General features: G+C 48.7%; 1 protein-coding gene and 2 non-coding genes across 3 annotated transcripts; all 3 read left to right on the top strand.

Moving 5' to 3' along the window:
• Nucleotides 1-12,542: 12,542 nt before the first annotated feature.
• Nucleotides 12,543-18,486, top strand: RACK1 (receptor for activated C kinase 1). The gene is made up of 8 exons (XM_010332733.3): nucleotides 12,543-12,769; nucleotides 14,210-14,381; nucleotides 14,886-15,033; nucleotides 15,685-15,780; nucleotides 16,104-16,214; nucleotides 16,871-17,011; nucleotides 17,398-17,508; nucleotides 18,362-18,486. The coding sequence occupies exons 1-8, from the start codon at nucleotides 12,661-12,663 to the stop codon at nucleotides 18,425-18,427; spliced, it is 954 nt and encodes a 317-aa protein (XP_010331035.1). The 5' UTR covers nucleotides 12,543-12,660; the 3' UTR covers nucleotides 18,428-18,486.
• Nucleotides 13,011-13,077, top strand: LOC120360433 (small nucleolar RNA SNORD95). Its single transcript, XR_005576931.1, has one exon. It is a non-coding gene; the product is annotated as a small nucleolar RNA SNORD95 (small nucleolar RNA).
• Nucleotides 14,660-14,738, top strand: LOC120360430 (small nucleolar RNA SNORD96 family). The gene has a single exon (XR_005576929.1). It is a non-coding gene; the product is annotated as a small nucleolar RNA SNORD96 family (small nucleolar RNA).
• Nucleotides 18,487-19,745: the final 1,259 nt, after the last annotated feature.

The raw sequence follows: 19,745 nt of genomic DNA, 5'->3' as shown, positions 1-19,745 counted from the left end.
ATATATGCTGAATCTTTATGAGGAAATAAATATTTTTTATTGCATTTTAGGTTTTGGGTTACATGTGAAGAACATGCAAGATTGTTGCATAGGTACACACATGGCAGTGTGATGTGCTGCCTTCCTCCCCGTCACCTATATCTGGCATTTCTCCCCATGCTATCTCTCCCCAACTCCCCACCCCCTGCTGTCCCTCCCCTATTTCCCCCCAACAGACCCCAGTGTGATGCTCCCCTCCCTGTGTCCATGTGTTCTCATTGTTCAACACCCCCCTATGACTGAGAACATGCGGTTTGATTTTCTGTTCTTGCATCAGTTTGCTGGGAATGATGGTTTCCAGCTTCATCCATGTCCCTACAAAGGACACGAACTCATCGTTTTTGATGGCTGCATAATATTCCATGGTGTATATGTGCCACATTTTCCCTGAACAGTCTATCATCGATGGGCATTTGGGTTGGTTCCAGGGCTTTGCTATTGTAAACAGTGCTGCAATGAACATTCATGTGCGTGTGTCCTTATAGTAGAATGACTTATAATCCTTTGGATATATAGCCAGTAATGGGATTGCTGGGTCAAATGGAATTTCTATTTCTAGGTGCTTGAGGAATCACCACACTGTCTTCCACAATGGCTGAACTAATTTACACTCCCACCAACAGTGTAAAAGTGTTTCTATTTCTCCACATCCTCTCTAGCATCTGTTGTCTCCAGATTTTTTAATGATCCCCATTCTAACTGGCGTGAGATGGTATCTCAATGTAGTTTTGATTTGCATTTCTCTAATGATCAGTGATGATGAGCATTTTTTCAGATGTTTGTTGGCCTCATATATGTCTTCTTTTGTAAAGTGTCTGTTCATGTCCTTTGCCCACTTTTGAATGGGCTTGTTTGTTTTTTCTTATAAATCTATTTTAGTTCTTTGTAGATTCTGGATATCAGCCCTTTGTCAGATGGGTAGATTGTAAAAATTTTTTCCCATTCTGTTGGTTGCCGATTCACTCTAATGACTATTTCTTTTGCCGTGCAGAAGCTGTGGAGTTTGATTAGGTCCCATTTGTCTATTTTGGCTTTTCTTGCCAATGCTTTTGGTGTTTTGGTCATGAAGTCCTTGCCTACACCTATGTCCTGAATGGTTTTGCCTAGATTTTCTTCTAGGGTTTTTATGGTCTTAGGTCTTATGTTTAAGTCTGTAATCCATCTGGAGTTAATTGTAGTGTAAGGTGTCAGGAAGGGGTCCAGTTTCTGCTTCCTGCACATGGCTAGCCAGTTTTCCCAACACCATTTACTAACCAGGGAATCCTCTCCCTATTGCTTGTTTTTGTCAGGTTTGTCAAAGATTGGCTGATTGTAGATGTGAGGTGTTGCCTCCAAGGCCTCTGTTCTGCTCCATTGGTCTATATCTCTGTTTCAGTACCAGTACCATGCTGTTTTGATTACTGTAACCTTGTAGTATAAAGTCTGGTAGTGTGATGCCTCCCGCTTTGTTCTTTTTGCTTAGAGTTGACTTGGCTATGCGGGCTCTCTTTTGGTTCCATGTGAAGTTTAAGGTGGTTTTTTCCAGTTCTTTGAAGAAGGTCATTGGTAGCTTGATGGGGATAGCATTAAATCCGTAAATTGCTTTGGGCAATATGGCCATTTTCATGATATTGATTATTCCTGACCACGAACATGGAATGTTTCTCCATCTGTTTGTGTCCTCACTTATTTCATTGAGCAGTGGTTTGTAGTTCTCCTTGAAGAGGTCCTTTACATCATTTGTTAGTTGTATTCCCAGGTATTTTATTCTCTTTGTAGCAATTGTGAATGGCAGTTTGTTCTGAATGTGGCTCTCTTTAAGTCTGTTATTGGTGTGTAGGAATGCTTGTGATTTTTGCACAATGATTTTGTATCCTGAGACTTTGCTGAAGTTGCTTATCAGTTTCAGGAGATTTTGGGCTGAGACAATGGGGTCTTCTAGATATACAATCAGGTTGTCTGCAAATAGAGACAATTTGACTTCCTCCTTTCCTAACTGAATACCCTTTATTTCTTTTTCTTGCCTGATTGCTCTGGCTAGAACTTCCAATACTATATTGAATAGGAATGATGAGAGAGAGCATCCTTGTCTAGTGCCAGATTTCAAAGGGAATGCTTCCAGTTTTTGCCCATTCAGTATGATATTGGCTGTTGGTTTGTTGTAAATAGCTTTTATTATTTTGAGATACGTTCCGTCAATACCTAGTTTATTGAGGGTTTTTAGCATAAAGGGCTGTTGAATTTTGTCAAAGGCCTTCTCTGCATCAATTGAGATAATCATGTGGGGTTTTGTTTTTTTTTTTTTTTTTTTTTTTTTTTTTGGTTCTGTTTATGTGGTGAATTATGTTTATAGACTTGCATATGTTGAACCAGCCTTGCATCCCTGGGATGAAGCCTACTTGATCATGGTGGATAAGCTTTTTGATGTGCTGTTGCAAGCGGCTTGCCAGTATTTTATTGAAGATTTTTGCATCTATGTTCATCATGGATATTGGCCTGAAGTTTTCTTTTCTTGTTGAATCTCTGCTGGGTTTTGGTATCAGGATGATGTTGGTCTCATAAAATGATCTGGGAAGGATTCCCTCTTTTTGGATTGTTTGGAATAGTTTCAGAAGGAATGGTACCAGCTCCTCTTTGTATGTCTGGTAGAATTTGGCTGTGAACCCATCTGGACCTGGGCTTTTTTTGGGTGGTCGTCTCTTAATTGCTGCCTCAACTTCAGACCTTGCTATTGGTCTCTTCAGGGTTTCGACTTCTTCCTGGTTTAGGCTTGGGAGGATGCAACTGTCCAGGAATTTATCCATTTCTTCCAGGTTTACTAGTTTATATGCATAGAGATGTTTGAATAATCTCTGATGATGGTTTGTATTTCTGTGGAATCTGTGGTGATATCCCCTTTATCGTTTTTTATTGTGTCTATTTTATTATTCTCTCTTTTATTTTTTATTAATCTGACTGGTGGTCTATTTTGTTGATATTTTTGAAAAACCAGCTCCTGAATTTATTGATTTTTTGAGGGGTATTTTGTGTCTCTGTCTCCTTCAGTTCTGCTCTGATCCTAGTTATTTCTTGTCTTCTGCTAGGTTTTGAGTTTTTTTGATATTGCTCCTCTAGCTCTTTCAATTTTGATTACAGGGTGTTGATTTTAGGTCTTTCCTTGCTTCTCATGTGGGCATTTATTGCTATATATTTTCCTCTAGACACTGCTTTAAATGTATCCCAGAGATTCTGGTATGTTGTGTCTTCGTTCTCATTGGTTTTGAAGAACATCTTTATTTCTGCCTTCATTTCATTGTTTATCCAGTCAACATTTAAGAGCCAAGCTGTTCAGTTTCCATGAAGCTGTGCCGTTCTGAGTTAGTTTCTGAATTCTGAGTTCTAACTGGATTGCACTGTGGTCTGAGAGACTGTTATGATTTCCATTCTTTTGCATTTGCTGAGGAGTGATTTACTTCCAGTTACTGGTCAATTTTAGAGTAGGTGTGATGTGTGCTGTGAAGAATGTATATTCTGTGGATTTGGGGCGGAGAGTTCTGTAAATGTCTATTAGGTTTGCTTGGTTCAGGTCTGAGTTCAAGCCCTGGATATCCTTGTTAATTTTCTGTCTGGTTGATCTGTCTAATATTGACAACACGGTGTTAAAGTCTCCCACTATTGTTGTGTGGCAGTCTAAGTCTCTTTGTAAGTCATTAAGAACTTGCTTTATGTATCTGGGTGCTCCTGTATTGGGTGCATATATATTTAGGATTGTTAGCTCTTCTTCTTGCATTAATCCTTTTACCATTATGTAATGTCCTTCTTTGTCTCTTTTGATCTTTGTTGGTTTAAAGTCTATTTTATCTGAGATAAGAATTGCAACTCCTGCTTTTTTTTTTTTTTGCTCTCCATTTGCTTGGTAGGTCTTCCTCCATCCCTTTATTTTGAGCCTTTGTGTATCCTTGCATGTGACATGGGTTTCCTGGATACAGCACACAGATGGGTTTTGGCTTTTTATCCAATTTGCCAGTCTGTCTTTTGATTGGGGCATTTAGTCCATTTACATTTAGCGTTAGTATTGTTATGTGTGAACTTGATCCTGCCATTTTGATGCTAGCTAGCTGTTTTGCCCATTAGTTAATGCAGTTTCTTCATTGTTTTGATGCTCTTTACCATTTGGTATGTTTTTGGAGTGGCTGGTACTGGTTGTTCCTTTCTATGTTTAGTGCCTCTTTCAGGGGCTCTTGTAAAGCAGGCCTGGTGGTGATGAAATCTCTGAGTACTTGCTTGTTCGTAAAGGATTTTATTTTTCCTTCACTTATGAATCTTACTTTGGCTGGATATGAAATTCTGGGTTGAAAGTTCCTTTCTTTAAGGATGTTGAATATTGGCCCCCAATCTCTTCTGGCTTGTAGGGTTTCTGCTGAGAGATCTGCTGTGAGTCTGATGGGCTTACCTTTGTGGGTAACCCGAACTGTCTCTCTGGCTTCCCTTAGCATTTTCTCCTTCATTTCAACCCTGGTGAATCTGATGATTATGTGCCTTGGGGTTGTTGCTCTTCTTGAGGAATATCTTTGTGGTGTTCTCTGTATTTCCTGGACTTGAATATTGGCCTGCCTTGCTAGGTTGGGGAAGTTTTCCTGGATAATATCCTGAAGAGTATTTTCCAGCTTGGATTCATTCTCTCCATCACATTCAGGTACACCTATCAAACGTAGATTAGGTCTTTTCACATAGTCCCACATTTCTTGGCAACTTTGTTCATTCTTTTTTACCCTTTTTTCTCTAATCTTGCCTTCTCGTTTTATTTCATTGAGTTGATCTTTGACCTCTGATATCCTTTCTTCTGCTTGGTCAGTTCGGCTGTTGAAACTTGTGTATGCTTCACAAAGTTCTCGTGTTGTGTTTTTCAGCCCCATCAATTCACTTCTATTCCTCTCTAAGTTGTTTATTCTCGTTAGCATTTCATCAAATCTTTTTTCAGTGTTCTTAGTTTCTTTGCATTGGGTTAGAAAATGTTCTTTTAGCTCGCGGTTTCTTATTACCCACGTTGTGAAGCCTGATTTTGTCAATTCATCACACTCATTCTCCATCTAGCCTTGTTCCCTTGCTGGTCAGGAGTTGTGATCCCTTGGAGGAGAGGTGTTCTGGTTTTGGGTATTTTCATCCTTTTGCGCTGGTTTCATCCCATCTTTGTTTATTTATCCACCTGTCATCTTTGTAGTTGTTGATTTTCAGATTGGGTCTCTGAGTTGATGTCCAGTTTGTTGAAGATGAAGTTATTTCTTTCTGTTTCTTAGTTTTTCTTCTACCAATCAGACCCCTCAGCTGTAGGACTGCTGAGGTCCACTCCAGGCCCTGCTTGTCTGGGGATCCCCTGCAGCAACTGCAGAACAGTAAGGGTTGCTGCCAGTTTCTTCTTCTGCTATTTTTGTCCCAGAAGGATACCCGCCTGATGTCAGTCTGATCTCTCCTTTATGAGGTGACTCTTTGGATATACGGGGCTCAGGGAGCTGTTCGAGGAGACAGTCTGTCCTTTATAGTAGCTCAGGTGCTGAGCTGTGAGCTCCGTTGTTCATTCAGAGCTGCTGGGCAGGTACGTTTAAGTCTGCTGCAGCAGAACTGATAACCCTCCCCCACCCACTGCTTTTTTTTCCAGGTGCTCTGTCCCAGGGAGTTAGGGCTTTATTTATGAGTTTCTGTTGTGCTGCTGCTTTTTTTCAGGGCTGCCCTGCCCAGCAAGGTGGCAGCCTAGTCACCGTCTGCCTGCAGAGGCTTTGCTGAGCTGCTGTGGGCTCCACCTGGCTGCCATGTAAACTTCCCTGCAGTCCTGTTTATATGGTTATAGTTAGAACTGCATCAGCAATGGTGGCCCATCTCTATAATGGCAGACTGTCTCTGTAACTCGGACTGCCTCAGCAATAGCAAACTACCCCTGTAGTGGTGGAGTTCCTCGGTAATGGTGGACGCCTCTCCCCCACAAAACTGGACTATCCCGGGTTCAGCTGTGCTTGTTGTGAAACTCTCAATCAAGAGCATTTCAAATTGCTGTTTTTTTGTGTGGGTGGGACCAGCCGAGCCTGATCACCTGTCTCCCTGCCTCAGAGCCTTTTTTCTTTTTTAGTTGAACAGTCAAATGTCTCCCGGGTGTTGCAGTCACCTGTGGAAAAGGTGCTGGGATCTGTGTGATGTCCCGTGCGGTGACCCACTGCACCAGCTAAGCAGCCATGCTGAGAGTCGTGGCACTTTTTTGCCTGGAAATCTCCTGGCCTGGTTCCCTGTTTCAGTCCCCTTTTTAATCAGATGAATGGATGACTCTTTCTGTCAGGAGCTCCAATCGCCAGCTAAAACAGTGCCCGGACCCGTGTATTTTGTGTGGAGAACCGCCGCCCTGGGGCGCCAGCCGAAACAGCCGCACTAGCCAAAACAGCCACGCTGGCGACCCATGGGGCTCCTCCACCTGGGAATCTCCTAGTCTGTGGGCAATAAAAATCCATCTGGCCAGGCGCGGTGGCTCAAGCCTGTAATCCCAGCACTTTGGGAGGCCGAGGCGGGTGGATCACGAGGTCGAGAGATCGAGACCATCCTGGTCAACATGGTGAAACCCCGTCTCTACTAAAAATACAAAAAAAAATTAGCTGGGCATGGTGGCACATGCCTGTAATCCCAGCTACTCAGGAGGCTGAGGCGGGAGAATTGCTTGAACCCAGGAGGCGGAGGTTGCGGTGAGCCGAGATCGCGCCATTGCACTCCAGCCTGGGTAACAAGAGCGGAACTCCGTCTCAAAAAAAAAAAAAAAAAAAAATCCATCTGGAAATGCAGCATCCACTCACCCTCCGTGCTTTCACTGGGAGTGGCAATCCTGAGCTGCTCCTAATTGGCCATCTTGGATCCGTCCAAATCACATTTTTTTTTAAAAGCTAAAGACCAGGCTGGCCAACATGGTGAAATCCTGTCTCTACCTAAAAAGACAAAAATTAGCCAGGCACGGTGGCACACGCCTGTGGTCTCAGCTACACAGGAGACAGGTGGGAGAATTGCCTGAACCCCGGAGACAGAGGTTGCTGTGAGCCAAGATAGCACCACTACCCTCCAGCCTGGGCGACAGAGTGAGATCCTGTCTCTAAAACAAAAGCAAAATGAAGATATTCTAATCTCTTTGTAAGATTTATTCCAGGAACTTATTTAATTTCCCAGCCCACCTCACTAGGAGTAGAACAGCACCTAAACTTGTACTCCTGTTTTCTGGTCTCCAAACTTTTTGTGCATATATTTTTTTTCTTTTTTTGAGACAGGATCTTGCCCTGTCGCCCAGGCTGGAGTTTAGTGATGTGTCCATGGCTCACTGCAGCCTCCAATTTCAGGGCTTAAGCAATCCTCCTGTCTCAGCCTCCTAAGTAGCTGGGACTACAAGTGTGCACCACCCATGCCTGGCGAATTTTTCTGAAAAATTTAGAGATGGGGTCTCTCTGTGTTAGTTAGTCTTGGAACACCTGAGCTCAAGTGATCCTACCATCTCAGCCTCCGAAAGTGCTGGGATTCCAGATGTGAGCTGTGCTCAACCAAATAGCTCCTATATACAGAGCCCAATTCTAGACACTGGAGTGAAGGAAGCAGGGTAGCAATGAGAGGACTGGAAGAGGTTCCACCCCTTAATCATAAAGTCTCTAGTAAGTACTCAGTCCCTTTTTTAGTGCCACTTCATAGGAGTCTTGCACCAATACTCCTGGCTAAATTTAGGGTCCCTCCTAGAGACCCTCTTGTACAGCACCTCAGCCTTTGGCATGACTCATCTGTTTTGATTACTGCAGTAGCTTGTTAATGCTTGTTTCTAGTTTTACTCCTCCAACCTAGCTTCCACCCTGACAATAAATGCTTTTAGCAGGTAGCAAAAAAAAAAAAAAAAAATCTTCTAAAAAAAGTAGTCTAGGCAGGACAGTGCTGAGATCAGACTCTTACAGAGACTACTCTAGGCTTCAGGACAAAATCCAGATCCCTTAGCACCAAGTGCCATCCTGACTGGGGCTCCTTGCCCCTCAGGGGTTTCACTCCATCCTAAGGGTACCTCTCAAAGCTATCCCTCCCTAACCTCTGCACCTATACTGCCTAGAACACCCTTCCTTTAACCGCTTGACCTTACTTTTCAACCCATGAGGCTGGCCACCAAAATCAGAATCTTCCATAGGCCAAACCTTCTACTGAGTGATGAGAATGCAACACTGAGCAGAAACAGAGCAGTCCTTGTCCTCAGGGCACTGAGTGACCTGAGGGATAAGAAGGACCAGTATACAGTACACCACTATGAAAGCATGGAACAAGCCTGACCTAGACCTGGGGGTCCCGGAGGCTTCCCTGAGCAGGCAACCTAAGCTGAGACCCCCAAGGAAGCTTAGATTCAACCAAGAGAGTTGGGGAGGGATGTGATGGGCCTTCCAGGCAGAACAATGTGTGTTCTGCGTGGGAAAGAATGAGTTTGGAGGATAGGGGGAGGGCCTGTATGGCCACAAAACACAGAGTATGGGACATGCCATAGTCAGCCACACCGATTCTGCAAGGAGACAGTAAAGATTTTGGCCGTCAACTTCAAGTACTTGGGAAAGCCTCCTGCCCGGAGTTTTAGCTGGCAGTCAGCAGGCCCCCTGGGCCTGGCCACTCACCTTTCCTTCAGCCTCACCTCAGCATTCAAGGGGAAACCTGCCACCCCACAAGCCCTCCGGGGTCTGGAATGCTGGCAGGAAAGGATGGATGCCGCTGCTCCTGGAGAAAAGGGTCTCCGACAGGGAAGCCTGAGGGGCTCGTTCCAAGTGTACAGGTCCCGGGGACTCCTCCCAGAAAAAGAATGGTGAGATGGACTTTCATAGAAGAGTCTCTCCAATTTCTCCTTGGGACTCTTACCTTGTGTAGAATGGAAGTGCTGCCCCTGGGGTCCCAGACACGGTAGAGAGGAGGCAGCCTAGGGGCTTGGAGAAGTGGTGAGACCCAGAGGAACGGTGGACTCAGGAAGGGTCCTGCCAACAGGGCGTGGGCCAGCCTCGGGGTCTTCCCCAAAAGGCAGGTGAGAGCCTCCAGCAGGCTTCCCACCTCCGTGAGGCTGGAGGAGAGGCCTCTTGGATGAGAAGGAAGAGGCCCGCGAGCCCAGCGGGCGCAGGCACGGATAGACTTCTGGTGGGAAGAGCGTGGCTGACTCAGCCTCCTACAGCGGCTGCAGGATGTCCCCCTCGGTGGAAGAGGCCGGGCTCCCTTTGCTGACCCAGGGTCAACCCGGCGATTCCTCCTGGAAAAGCAGGAGCCCCCGGCCCCAGGCCACAGCGCGTGCCCAATGCCGAGAAGACTGGGAGTAGACGGGCTCAGCTGCAGCTGGGTGCCCAATGGGAAAGGTGGCCGCTGCACCTCAAGCCCCAGGGTCAAGGCCACTTCTCCTTCGGCTCAGGGTTGACCTTCGGTGACCCCTGTAGCCTGCGGGCATCCCCTGTTGGGGTAGTAGGAGGGTAAAAGAAAACTCCGAAGGGAAAGGCCGAATCCTGAATCATTGGAAAGTCCACCACACAGTCCGCCCTCCCTCTCCGGCTGCCATCGCCATCGGGGTCCACGCGGCTCCAAGACAAAACCCCAGTTGCCCCCAAGGCCTCATAGGAGGGGCACTGCCAGAATCGCCTGTTTTCAGGGCAAGGGAAGGGGGCCGGTAGAGGCCGGAGCATTCCCGAGGTCTCGGTCTCTCAAGGCGGGGGAAGAGGGAGGCGCCGGGGCGGAGCGGGACGGAGAACAGGGCGGGGCCAGGTGGGCAGGCCACGGTGACCTCCTGCTTTTGGAACCCGCGGCGTGGGAAAGTCCTCTCCTGGGGCCTCAGGGGGACCCGGAGGGAGGTTCGCGTTAAACCTGGACTTCTCCAGGCCGGGCGCGGTGGCTCACGCCTGTGGTCCCGGCACCTTGTGAGGCCGAGAGGGGCGGATCTCGAGGTCGGGAGATAAAGACCATTCCGGCCAACACGGTGAAACCCTGTCTCTACTAAAAATACAAAAAAATTAGCTGGGCGCGGTGGGCGCACGCCTGTAGTCCCAGCTGCTCGGGAGGCTGAGGCTGGAGAATTGCTTGAATCCGGGAGGAGGAGGTTGCAGTGAGCCGAGATCGCGCCATCGCACTGCAGCCTGGGGGACAGTGCCAGATTTCGTCTCCAAAAAAACCGAATGAGGTTTCTCAAAAAGGAAAAAAATGTAACCGTGTGATACAGGGCTGATGGCGGCCGGGAATGGAGGAACTGCGTGTTTTCGAGGGCAAATTGGAACTTCTCAGCGTTTTAGGTCCCCAACCTGGGAACCCCTGGAACCGCGGGAGGCGGGTGAGGTAGTTCATCTATTTGTGCCCCAGAGCTCAGGGAGGCACTGGCGTGACGCGAGTCGGGGACAGCAGGCTGTTTAACGAGTGGGTGAAGGTAGGGGTCTTCCATGACCACCACAGAAACAAAACACCTGGGTCGGGATTTCGTCCAGTATTGGAAAAGCGAAAGAACAGTCAGCTGGGGGTGCCAGGGAGGCAGGTGAGGTACAGACTTGGAACCCTGAGGATGGTCCACAGAACGCAGAGGAGCACAGCCAGGACAGCGTCCCGCGTAGTCCAAGGAAGACTGGGCAGAAGGCAGGGGAATCTGCCAGGGACCAGGCGAGCAAGCTGTGTCGGGGAGGGCTCTTGGCCTGCCCTGCACACCTGGATGGCTATAGCCCACGGCGGCTCTGCCACCGTCCCTCCCCCGTCTTCCGCCTTTCCGCAGGCTTGTTAGCCTACATTGCCGAGATTCTTCTCCAGGCCTTCAAGGCCCTAGATTAACGGCGCCCTCCGTTTCACTACTGTGCCCTCAGCCCCTGCACACTGCAGCTCAGTACGTTGGTACTAACTCTTCCCTCTGATTGAAACATTTTTGCCCCACATGCCTTCGCTCCCACAGGAACGTTACTCTCCCATATACCCACAGGGCTGTCCCCGTGTGTCTGCTGCTGTCACCTCCCCTCTTCGCATACCGTAGGAAGGAAACTGCAAACAAAACAAACAGGGATCCCCCTCTGTCTTGTTCACAGCTGCGTCCCCAAGACCTAAAACAAGGCCTGGTACCCAAGAGGTGCTCATTCAGTTTCACAGGATTTACTCGGCCAGACGTTGTTCAGGGCGTTTTACATTTGCTTCTTTATTTTCCAGCCACCATGTAATGTAGAGACTAATATTATTTCCAATCTCGTTTCACAGATAAGAAATGAAAGTTGATAGATATTACAAAAAGTATATACTTACGTATAATGCCCCCTTTATTTTTTTTAGGTATGGGTGGCTGCTATCACCCTGATCTGTGCCCCTCTTTAAAACTACTTGAATAGACATGCTGCCAGTACTGTCTCTTATAGTCAGAGATGTGTGAGAATGGAAGGTATTACTTATTTGCAGTCCTGCGGTTGAGCGGAAGGCAGAAGGACAGCCAGGTACTCATGTTCCACCGCTTCCCTGTCTGGGGCACAGCTTTCAGGGCACGCTTGGACCCCCAGACCCCTGGGCTTTTGTGTGCAGCGGCTGGGCTCAGAGAGAGCTTTCCACTAGACATCCCCAGAAGTCAGAACCTTAAGGTCCTCCTTTGGGCATTTCCATTTCTGCCAGAGCTTCCTGCGTTTTGGCCTAGGCAGGAACGGATTGGTACTGTAGCAACACACAGGCCAATTTTTACTTTATTGTTTTAATATGTATTTATTTGAGATGAAATGCCCAGGCTGGAGTGCAGTGGCACGATCACGGCTGACTGCAACCTCTGCCTCCCAGGTTCAAGAGATTCTCCTGCCTTAGCCTCCCAAGTAGCTGGGATTACAGGTGCACGCCACCCCCCGGCTAATTTTTTTTTTCTTTTATGTATTTATTTGGTAAAGAGGTTGCATCATGTTAGCCAGGCTAGTCTCGAACTTCTGACCTCAAGTGGATCCACCATGCCCGCCCCAGACCAATTTTTAGTTCATCCAGAGTAACCGTCTCCTGCCTTAGTCCAGCCTGGACGAGGACCAAGTGTGCATCAGAACAAAATCTTCTTGGGAGAACAGCTCTTGCGGGAGCACAGTTGTAGAGTTTATTTAGTTAAATTTCAAAACGTTAATACTATACTTTTTAAATTGCCTATCGCTACCCACGAGGGTGAACTCACAATTAAGCTCACCTGGGGCGAGCTCGCCCCCTCCCGGCACCAAGTGGAACAGGCGGAGCTCGCGCCTGCCACACAGGGGCGGGGAAGCCGCTGGGCGGTCCTCGTGGGAACGCGCCGTACGCATAACCTCTTTCCCTTCGCCTCTCAAGGGTGCTGTAGAATCGGCAGCATCCTTGAGAAGGTGTTTTAAACACTTAAGTGTGCTTGTTTCAGAATGTGTTTGTACAGCGCTTCCAGATTCTGTTGTACGGAAGAGGGGACCGTGATGCCGTACAATTTCCCTTCGCCTTTTGCACTACTGGGCGCCGCCATCTTGAACAGAGGCGTCTCAAAGGGCTCGCCATTTTGCTTGGTCGGGCGGGTATTTCCGGTTCCGGCGGACGGCGGCTCGCTCTCTTTCACTGCAAGGCGGCGGCGGGAGCGGCTGTGGTGCCGGTGTCTCTGAGCCATCCAGTGCCATCCTCGTCGGTGCAGCGGCACGCGCGCCCTCCGCCGCCATGACTGAGCAGATGACCCTTCGTGGCACCCTCAAGGGCCACAACGGCTGGGTGACACAGATCGCTACGACTCCTCAGTTCCCGGACATGATCCTGTCCGCCTCCCGAGGTACGGACGGAGGTCGCCTGCAGGGTCGGGGATTCGGCGTGGCGCGGGACAGCCCAGTGGCGCGCGCGCTGACGGGGCCTGGCAGACTGTCCTGCCCCTGTGTGAGTCGGGGGTTGCGGGCCGGAGCCGGGGCCTGAGCCCGGGCGAGCGTAGGCGTCGATCGGCTCGCAGCTGCCGGGAGGGCTGGAGAGTGTCTTCCGCCTTCCCTTTCCGAATGCGGCCGGGGGTCTGCGGGCCGCGCGGCGCGGTGATGACTCCAACATGCCATCTGAGCGCGGGTGCTGAGATCAGAGGCTGTTTCTGAGCTGCCGCGCGGCCCGGGGCTCCTGGGGAGGCGGGCGGGCTCCGGAAGGCCGCGTGGCCCCCTCCCGGCCCGCGCTCTCGCCCCGGTCCTCCGCGGCCCGTCCCCGGGCGCCGCGCTGCGTCTGGACGCTGTAGGCGTTCCGTGGGCTCCTGCGCTGCTGAGAAGTGTCTCACTCTGGAACCGTGCCTGCCTGTTAGTCGTAAAATGTGTGCAGTGGAGCAGGTTTCGGCAAAAGCATCCAATCCCGCAGCGCTTCAAGTGCCTTTTCCAGCATTCATGCCTCCATGTCTGTCGGCCCCTAACTACTCAGCAGCCGCAGACTGCTGTGCATGCGGGTGCAGAGAAGACCCGCCTCAGGAAAGGGTGTCTGCAGTTTCTGGCACCTGGATTAAGTTCTTAGGATACAGGCCGAGGCGGGTGGATCACTTCAGGTCAGGAGTTCGAGACCAGCCTGGCCAACCTTGTCTTACTTAAAAAAAAAAAAAAAAAAAAGTAGCGGGGCATGCTGGCGGGCACCTGTGTGATCCCAGCTACGGAGGCTGAGGCAGGAGAATCGCTTGAACCCAGGAAGTGAGGTGGAGGCTGTGAGCTGAGATCACTGCACTCCAACCTGGGCACAGAAAAAAAGCCAGGTGAGGTGGCTCACACCTGTAATCCCAGCACTTTGGGAGGCTGAGGTGGGTGGATTGCCTGAGGTCCGGAGTTTGAGACCAACCTGGCCAACATAGTGAAACGCTGTCTCTACTAAAAATACAAAAAGTTAGCGGGGTGTGGTGGCGGGTGCCTGTAATGCCAACTACTAGGGAAGCTGAGGCAGGAGAATTGCTTCAACCCGGGAGGCGCAGGTTGCAGTAAGCCAGGATCTTGAGATCATGCCATTGCACTCCAGCCTGGGCAACAACAGTGAAACTTTATCCAAAAAAAAAAAGTTATTACGGTCCAGTTTAGCTCTCCCTCCGTTTTTAGTCTGGAATAGAGCCACTCAACCCTGGCCTTGTAGCCTGCTGTTCTCATCCCTCCGTAAGTGTCCTTTGTTGTTGTTAACCCACTGATGACCTTGACACGTAGTGAATTATCCAGTGTGTTAAGAAACGGGCTGCGGGTTCCTCACTGGTTTTTCCGTTTACCTCCTTCAGACAAGACCATCATCATGTGGAAACTGACCAGGGATGAGACCAACTATGGAATTCCACAGCGTGCTCTGCGAGGTCACTCCCACTTTGTCAGTGATGTGGTTATCTCCTCAGATGGCCAGTTTGCCCTCTCAGGCTCCTGGGATGGAACCCTGCGCCTCTGGGATCTCACAACGCAAGTAGCTGCTCACTTAGCTCCGGGGCATGGGGAAAAATCTGGGCAGAAATGAAGTGGATGCAGTTGGCTGGCTTCCCATGGGGAGATCCAGTCCGTTTGGGAACTGGAAAGCAGAGCACACCTACAAAAGATGTGTGGCCTCCCTCACTCACTACTCAGCGTTGCTGAGGAGTGTGGTTGAACGTTGAACTTGCCAGGTGCAACAGTTTTGAGTAGACAACAGTTTGAACATGTTTTGCCTTGAAAGCTCAGCTAATTGGCAGATGGAATTAGAGGGTCCTGGTGATGACAGACGACATTGTCAGCCAATCCCTATGGGGGAGTGAGGACATGTCCTGCAATTCTGAAAGGATTCTCTGTCATATACTCAAGTCAAGGGCTTACTGTGATCAGAGCCATGTCCAGGGTTGTGTGCATGATGCAGTGAGACAGAGACAAGGCCTAGGATAGGAAATCAGTCTGACTGTCGAAGTTTGAGAATGACAAAGTCCTCCTTCTCAGGGGCACCACCACGAGGCGATTTGTGGGCCATACCAAGGATGTGCTGAGTGTGGCCTTCTCCTCTGACAACCGGCAGATTGTCTCTGGATCTCGAGATAAAACCATCAAGCTATGGAATACCCTGGGTGTGTGCAAATACACTGTCCAGGTAAAGTGAGCACGTGTCAAAGGTTCTCTTCCCACCTCTGTCTGGACTGGGCTCATGCCTGTAATCCGGACTCTTTGGTGGTCCAAGGTGGGAGGTTTGCTTGAGGTCAGGAGAGCAGCCTAGCAAACGTACTGAGACGCCCCCCCCCCCCCAATCTCAAGAATTTTGTGTCTACTTTTGTTTTCTGTTGTTCCGAGGCGGAGTTTCACTTGTTGCCCAGGCTGAGGCGCACTGGCACAATCTTGGCTCGCTGCAGCCTCCACCTCCTGGGTTCAAACCGTCCTCTGCCTCAGCCTCCCAAGTAGCCAGGATTGTAGGTGGCTGCCACCACACCCAGCTAATTCTTGTATTTTTGGTAGAGAGGGTTTCACCATGTTGGCCAGGCAGGTTTGGAACTCCTGACCTCGGGTGATCACCTGCCTCAGCCTCCCCAAGTGCTGGGATTACAGGTGTTGAGCCACTGCACCCAGCCCCCATCTCTAAATTTAAAAAAAAACAAAACTGTCTTGTCTAGAATCTAAAGGGATTCTGTTGAGCTTAAAGGTTCTCATTCTGGGTTTTTGAAAGGTGCTGTCAGCCATCATCCTACTGGAGGGTCTAGCATTTCACAGGATTGGACTGTTTACCCTATTTCCTTTTCATCCACTGTAGGATGAGAGCCACTCAGAGTGGGTGTCTTGTGTCCGCTTCTCGCCCAACAGCAGCAACCCTATCATTGTCTCCTGCGGCTGGGATAAGCTGGTCAAGGTGAGCTTCGAGCCAAAGCAGGGGCTTTACCAGGCAGGGTGTGCTCCCGGGTGGTCATCGGCTCCAACTCCTGTGTAAAGCTTTACAGATTCCCTCAGTTGACGCTTTCTCTTGTTACATGATCTGAAGAAGCTAATTGATGTCCTTTGTAAGTCCGGACACAGCACTGGATGTGTGTCATAATGTAACTTTTAAGTGACCAGGATGTGTTACTGAATGATAAATGGCTATTGTATCCAGGAATGCCAAGCCCTTTTCTGTTGGGCCTGACCCTAGCTGATCCAGAGCTAGGATGGTCACCTGTCAGCGTCGTATTTGTGCAGGTATGGAACCTGGCTAACTGCAAGCTGAAGACCAACCACATTGGCCACACAGGCTATCTGAACACAGTGACTGTCTCTCCAGATGGATCCCTCTGTGCTTCTGGAGGCAAGGTATTTGGGGGCTAGGAGTCTCCTATTCAGTGAAAGACGGTGTCATGGAAGGAGCACTTAACCAGCACCTCTACCATAAAATGACAGACATTCGCCAAGATGGTTTTAGGATAACGAGATGGTGACAATCTGAGAATGTGTTTCCAAAGATTACTATTCAGCAAATGACAGTTAAGGCATACTGTCTAGAAGAAAAAGTTGGGTTGTGTTTTAGAGATGGAGTTTTGCTCTTTTTGCCCATTCTGGAGTGCAATGGTGCGATCTTGGCTCACCGCAGCCTCCACCTCCTGGGTTCAAGCAATTCTGCCTCAGCCTCCCAAAGTGCTGGGATTAACAGGCGTGAGCCACCGTGCCTGGCTGAAAGATTATTCTCTGTGAAGTTGGTTTCTTGAAGCAATTGGTGAGATCGAGATCCTAGTTTTCAGAAGTGATTACAGTGTTTATGTAGATTGGGAGGGTTTTTATTGATACGGTTGGTAAGGTCTTGCGTTAAAGGAAAGGCTTATAGAAATAAATTGGTACTTGAGTCATTAGCTTTCAAGAAACCTGGGGTAATGGAAGACAGGTAAGAACTGATTCTGGTGGAATCTTGGGATGGGCAGGATTAACATCTGGAAGAGGTCACAGTGTCGTGATTAACCTTCCTGTTTGCCCAGGATGGCCAGGCCATGTTATGGGATCTGAACGAAGGCAAGCACCTTTACACCCTGGATGGGGGGGACGTCATCAACGCCCTGTGCTTCAGCCCTAACCGCTACTGGCTCTGTGCTGCCACAGGCCCCAGCATCAAGATTTGGGTAAGTGTAGATGACAGCTGACCGAGTACCTGGCTACACTCTCTAAGCCCTGACCGTGTTTTGGTTACTATATATGCCATCTGACTCCCATGTGGCGACTAAGCTTACTCAACATCCGCAACTGACATCCGGATAACTCTTTGTTGTGGAGTGCTGTCCTGTACATTTTAGGATGTTTAACAGCATCTCCAGCATCTACTAGATGCCAGTAGCAAACCACCCTTCCACTAATGGCAACTAAAACTGCATGTAGGCTTTGATAACGTGTACCCTAGGGGGCAAAATCATCCCTTTATAACTTGAAAATCTTGAGTTATAAAGGGGCTTTTAAGAGGGGAGTCTGTCATTGGTAAAAGTGGTAAGGGTGCTTTTGCCCTGTTCCCCAGGATTTAGAGGGGAAGATCATTGTAGACGAACTGAAGCAGGAAGTTATCAGCACCAGCAGCAAGGCAGAACCACCCCAGTGCACCTCCCTGGCCTGGTCTGCTGATGGCCAGGTAAGTGGGTCTGTCCTCTCGGGTAACTTGGCCAATGACTTTTCTCCCTCATTCTGTTAGTGTATCTAGTCTGTCAGACACAAGAGCAGGGTCTTTGGCATTAAGTGAAATGACAGTATAAGCATAATGCCCTAATTTGCCATGAGTATGTTTCTACATCAGAGGGGAGATTGATCTGGAGGGCAGTGGCTATCAGCTTTCAGTTAATACCTTGATTAATGTGACCAGTTTTCAGATCCTTATCACCAGCGGTTTCTTCCTCAAGGAATACATAACCCCTTATATAATCTGACTGTTAAAAAGAGAGGTTTGTTTTTTTGTTTTTTTTTTTTTTCTTTTTGAGACAGTCTCACTTTCCTGCCAGGCTGGAGTACAGTGGCATGATCCCAGCACATTGCAACCTCCATCTCCCGGGTTCAAGCGGTTCTCCTGCCTCAGCTTCCTGAGTAGTTGGGACTATAGGCATGCGCCACCACGCCCAGCTGATTTTTGTATTTTTTAGCAGAGGTGGGGCTTCACCACGTTGGCCAGGATGGTCTTCATCTCTTGACCTTGTGATCTGCCCGCCTTGGCCTCCCAAAGTGCTGAGATTACAGGCGTGAGCCACTGTGCCCGGCCAAGAGGGGGGTTTCTTATAGTCACCCCAGCATGGTGACACATGCCTTTGCGAGGCTAGGGCGGGAGGATCACTTGAACCGCAGGGACTCAAGGCTGCAGTGAGCCGGAACTTCGCCACTGCACTGGAGCCTGGACGACGGAGCAAGACTCTCTCAAAAAGGTCACTTGTGCTTAATGTGAAACTGTAGAGTTTATGATGCCAACCTGACCTGTCATTGTCATTTCTCCCCTGCAGACTCTGTTTGCTGGCTACACAGACAACCTGGTGCGAGTGTGGCAAGTGACCATTGGCACCCGCTAGAAGTTTGTGGCACAGCTTTACAAATTAAAGAAAAAAACTAGCTTTTTTGACTTTTAGAAGGTGTTTTTTGGCTTTATCCTATCTCTATTGCTTAAACATGAGGTTTGCACTAACAAGCTGTACACACAGTATGGACTAAGAAGGCTTTGAGGGGGAAGGGGAGCTAAGTTCTCAGGCTTGGGGTAGCATAAGGTGGGATGTTGATGAGAAATCACATAGCATTTTCCCTGAACCTAAACCCCATCAGTGTACTACCTATCAGGTGCAGATCATCAGGGCCCGCCTTCAACCTGGGGAACCTTCTTGAGGGAAAGGACTGATGATTTCAAGGTGGTTGCAGTCAATTTTTAGGAAAAGCAGACTCAAGTCCAACTCCTGACGCATAAGAATGGAAGAAAGATGAATCCTCACTCCTCTAAAGACTTGAATATAATTCAGAAAAGTTCTTAAGCTTGCCCTAGCAGTCTCTATCCACTTGGTCTTTGAGGAAAATCAAGAGGTTTTTTGTTGTGGGTTTGTTTTGTTTTGTTTTGTTTGAGACGAGAGTTTTGCTCTGTTGCCCAGGCTGGAGCGCAGTGGCATGATCTCCGCTCAGTACAGCCTCCCAAGTAGCTGGGATTACAGGCGCACTTAACCACACCAGCTAACTTGTATATTTTTCACCAGAGATAGGGTTTTGCCATGTTGGCCAGGCTGGTCCAGAACTTCCAGCCTTAAGTGATCTTGCCATCTTAGCCTCCCAAAGGGCTGGGATTATAGGCGTGAGCCACCACGCCCATCTGGGTTTTTAATTCTTCAGTTCTCACCAGAAAAACCTGCAGCCTGATCAAACTTACTTGTTCCTCATAATTACAGATTAGGTTTTGGGGTGGTCAGAAAGTATTCATAAATATAACCATAAAGTTGGCCCTACTAAACATTTCCACTGCTGCTATAACCTGGCCCTCAACCACTCACAGTTTACGCAAGAGGATATAGATGCCTTGTGAAAAGCCAGAAGTCAGCTGTTAAACTACAATTAATTAGAATTAGCTTCACATAGAAAACTCAGGGATGGAACGGCTCAAAACACGGCTGAGACAGCACTGCCCTTAAGTTTTCTCTGCAGTTGTGTCACGGGTAACCAAAGGCCCGCTTCACCCTCCACTCCCTACTGCCCTCAACCTGCAATGGTGGTGAGGCATTTCTGGCTTCAGTCTTTATGTCTGTGTATGTGTGTACTGTTCCAGGACCTGGGCTTGGTAACTGTGGGTATAGAGATTCTCAGGGGGAACCCGAGTCCTACAGCTTCAAAGTAATGGTAGGAAGGAAGTGGCAA

This window comes from Saimiri boliviensis, chromosome 20, assembly GCF_048565385.1.
Source record: "Saimiri boliviensis isolate mSaiBol1 chromosome 20, mSaiBol1.pri, whole genome shotgun sequence".
NCBI lineage: Eukaryota > Metazoa > Chordata > Mammalia > Primates > Cebidae > Saimiri > Saimiri boliviensis.
The sequence above is the reverse complement of the archived record's forward strand: the minus strand, read 5'-3'. Positions and strand labels throughout refer to the sequence as shown.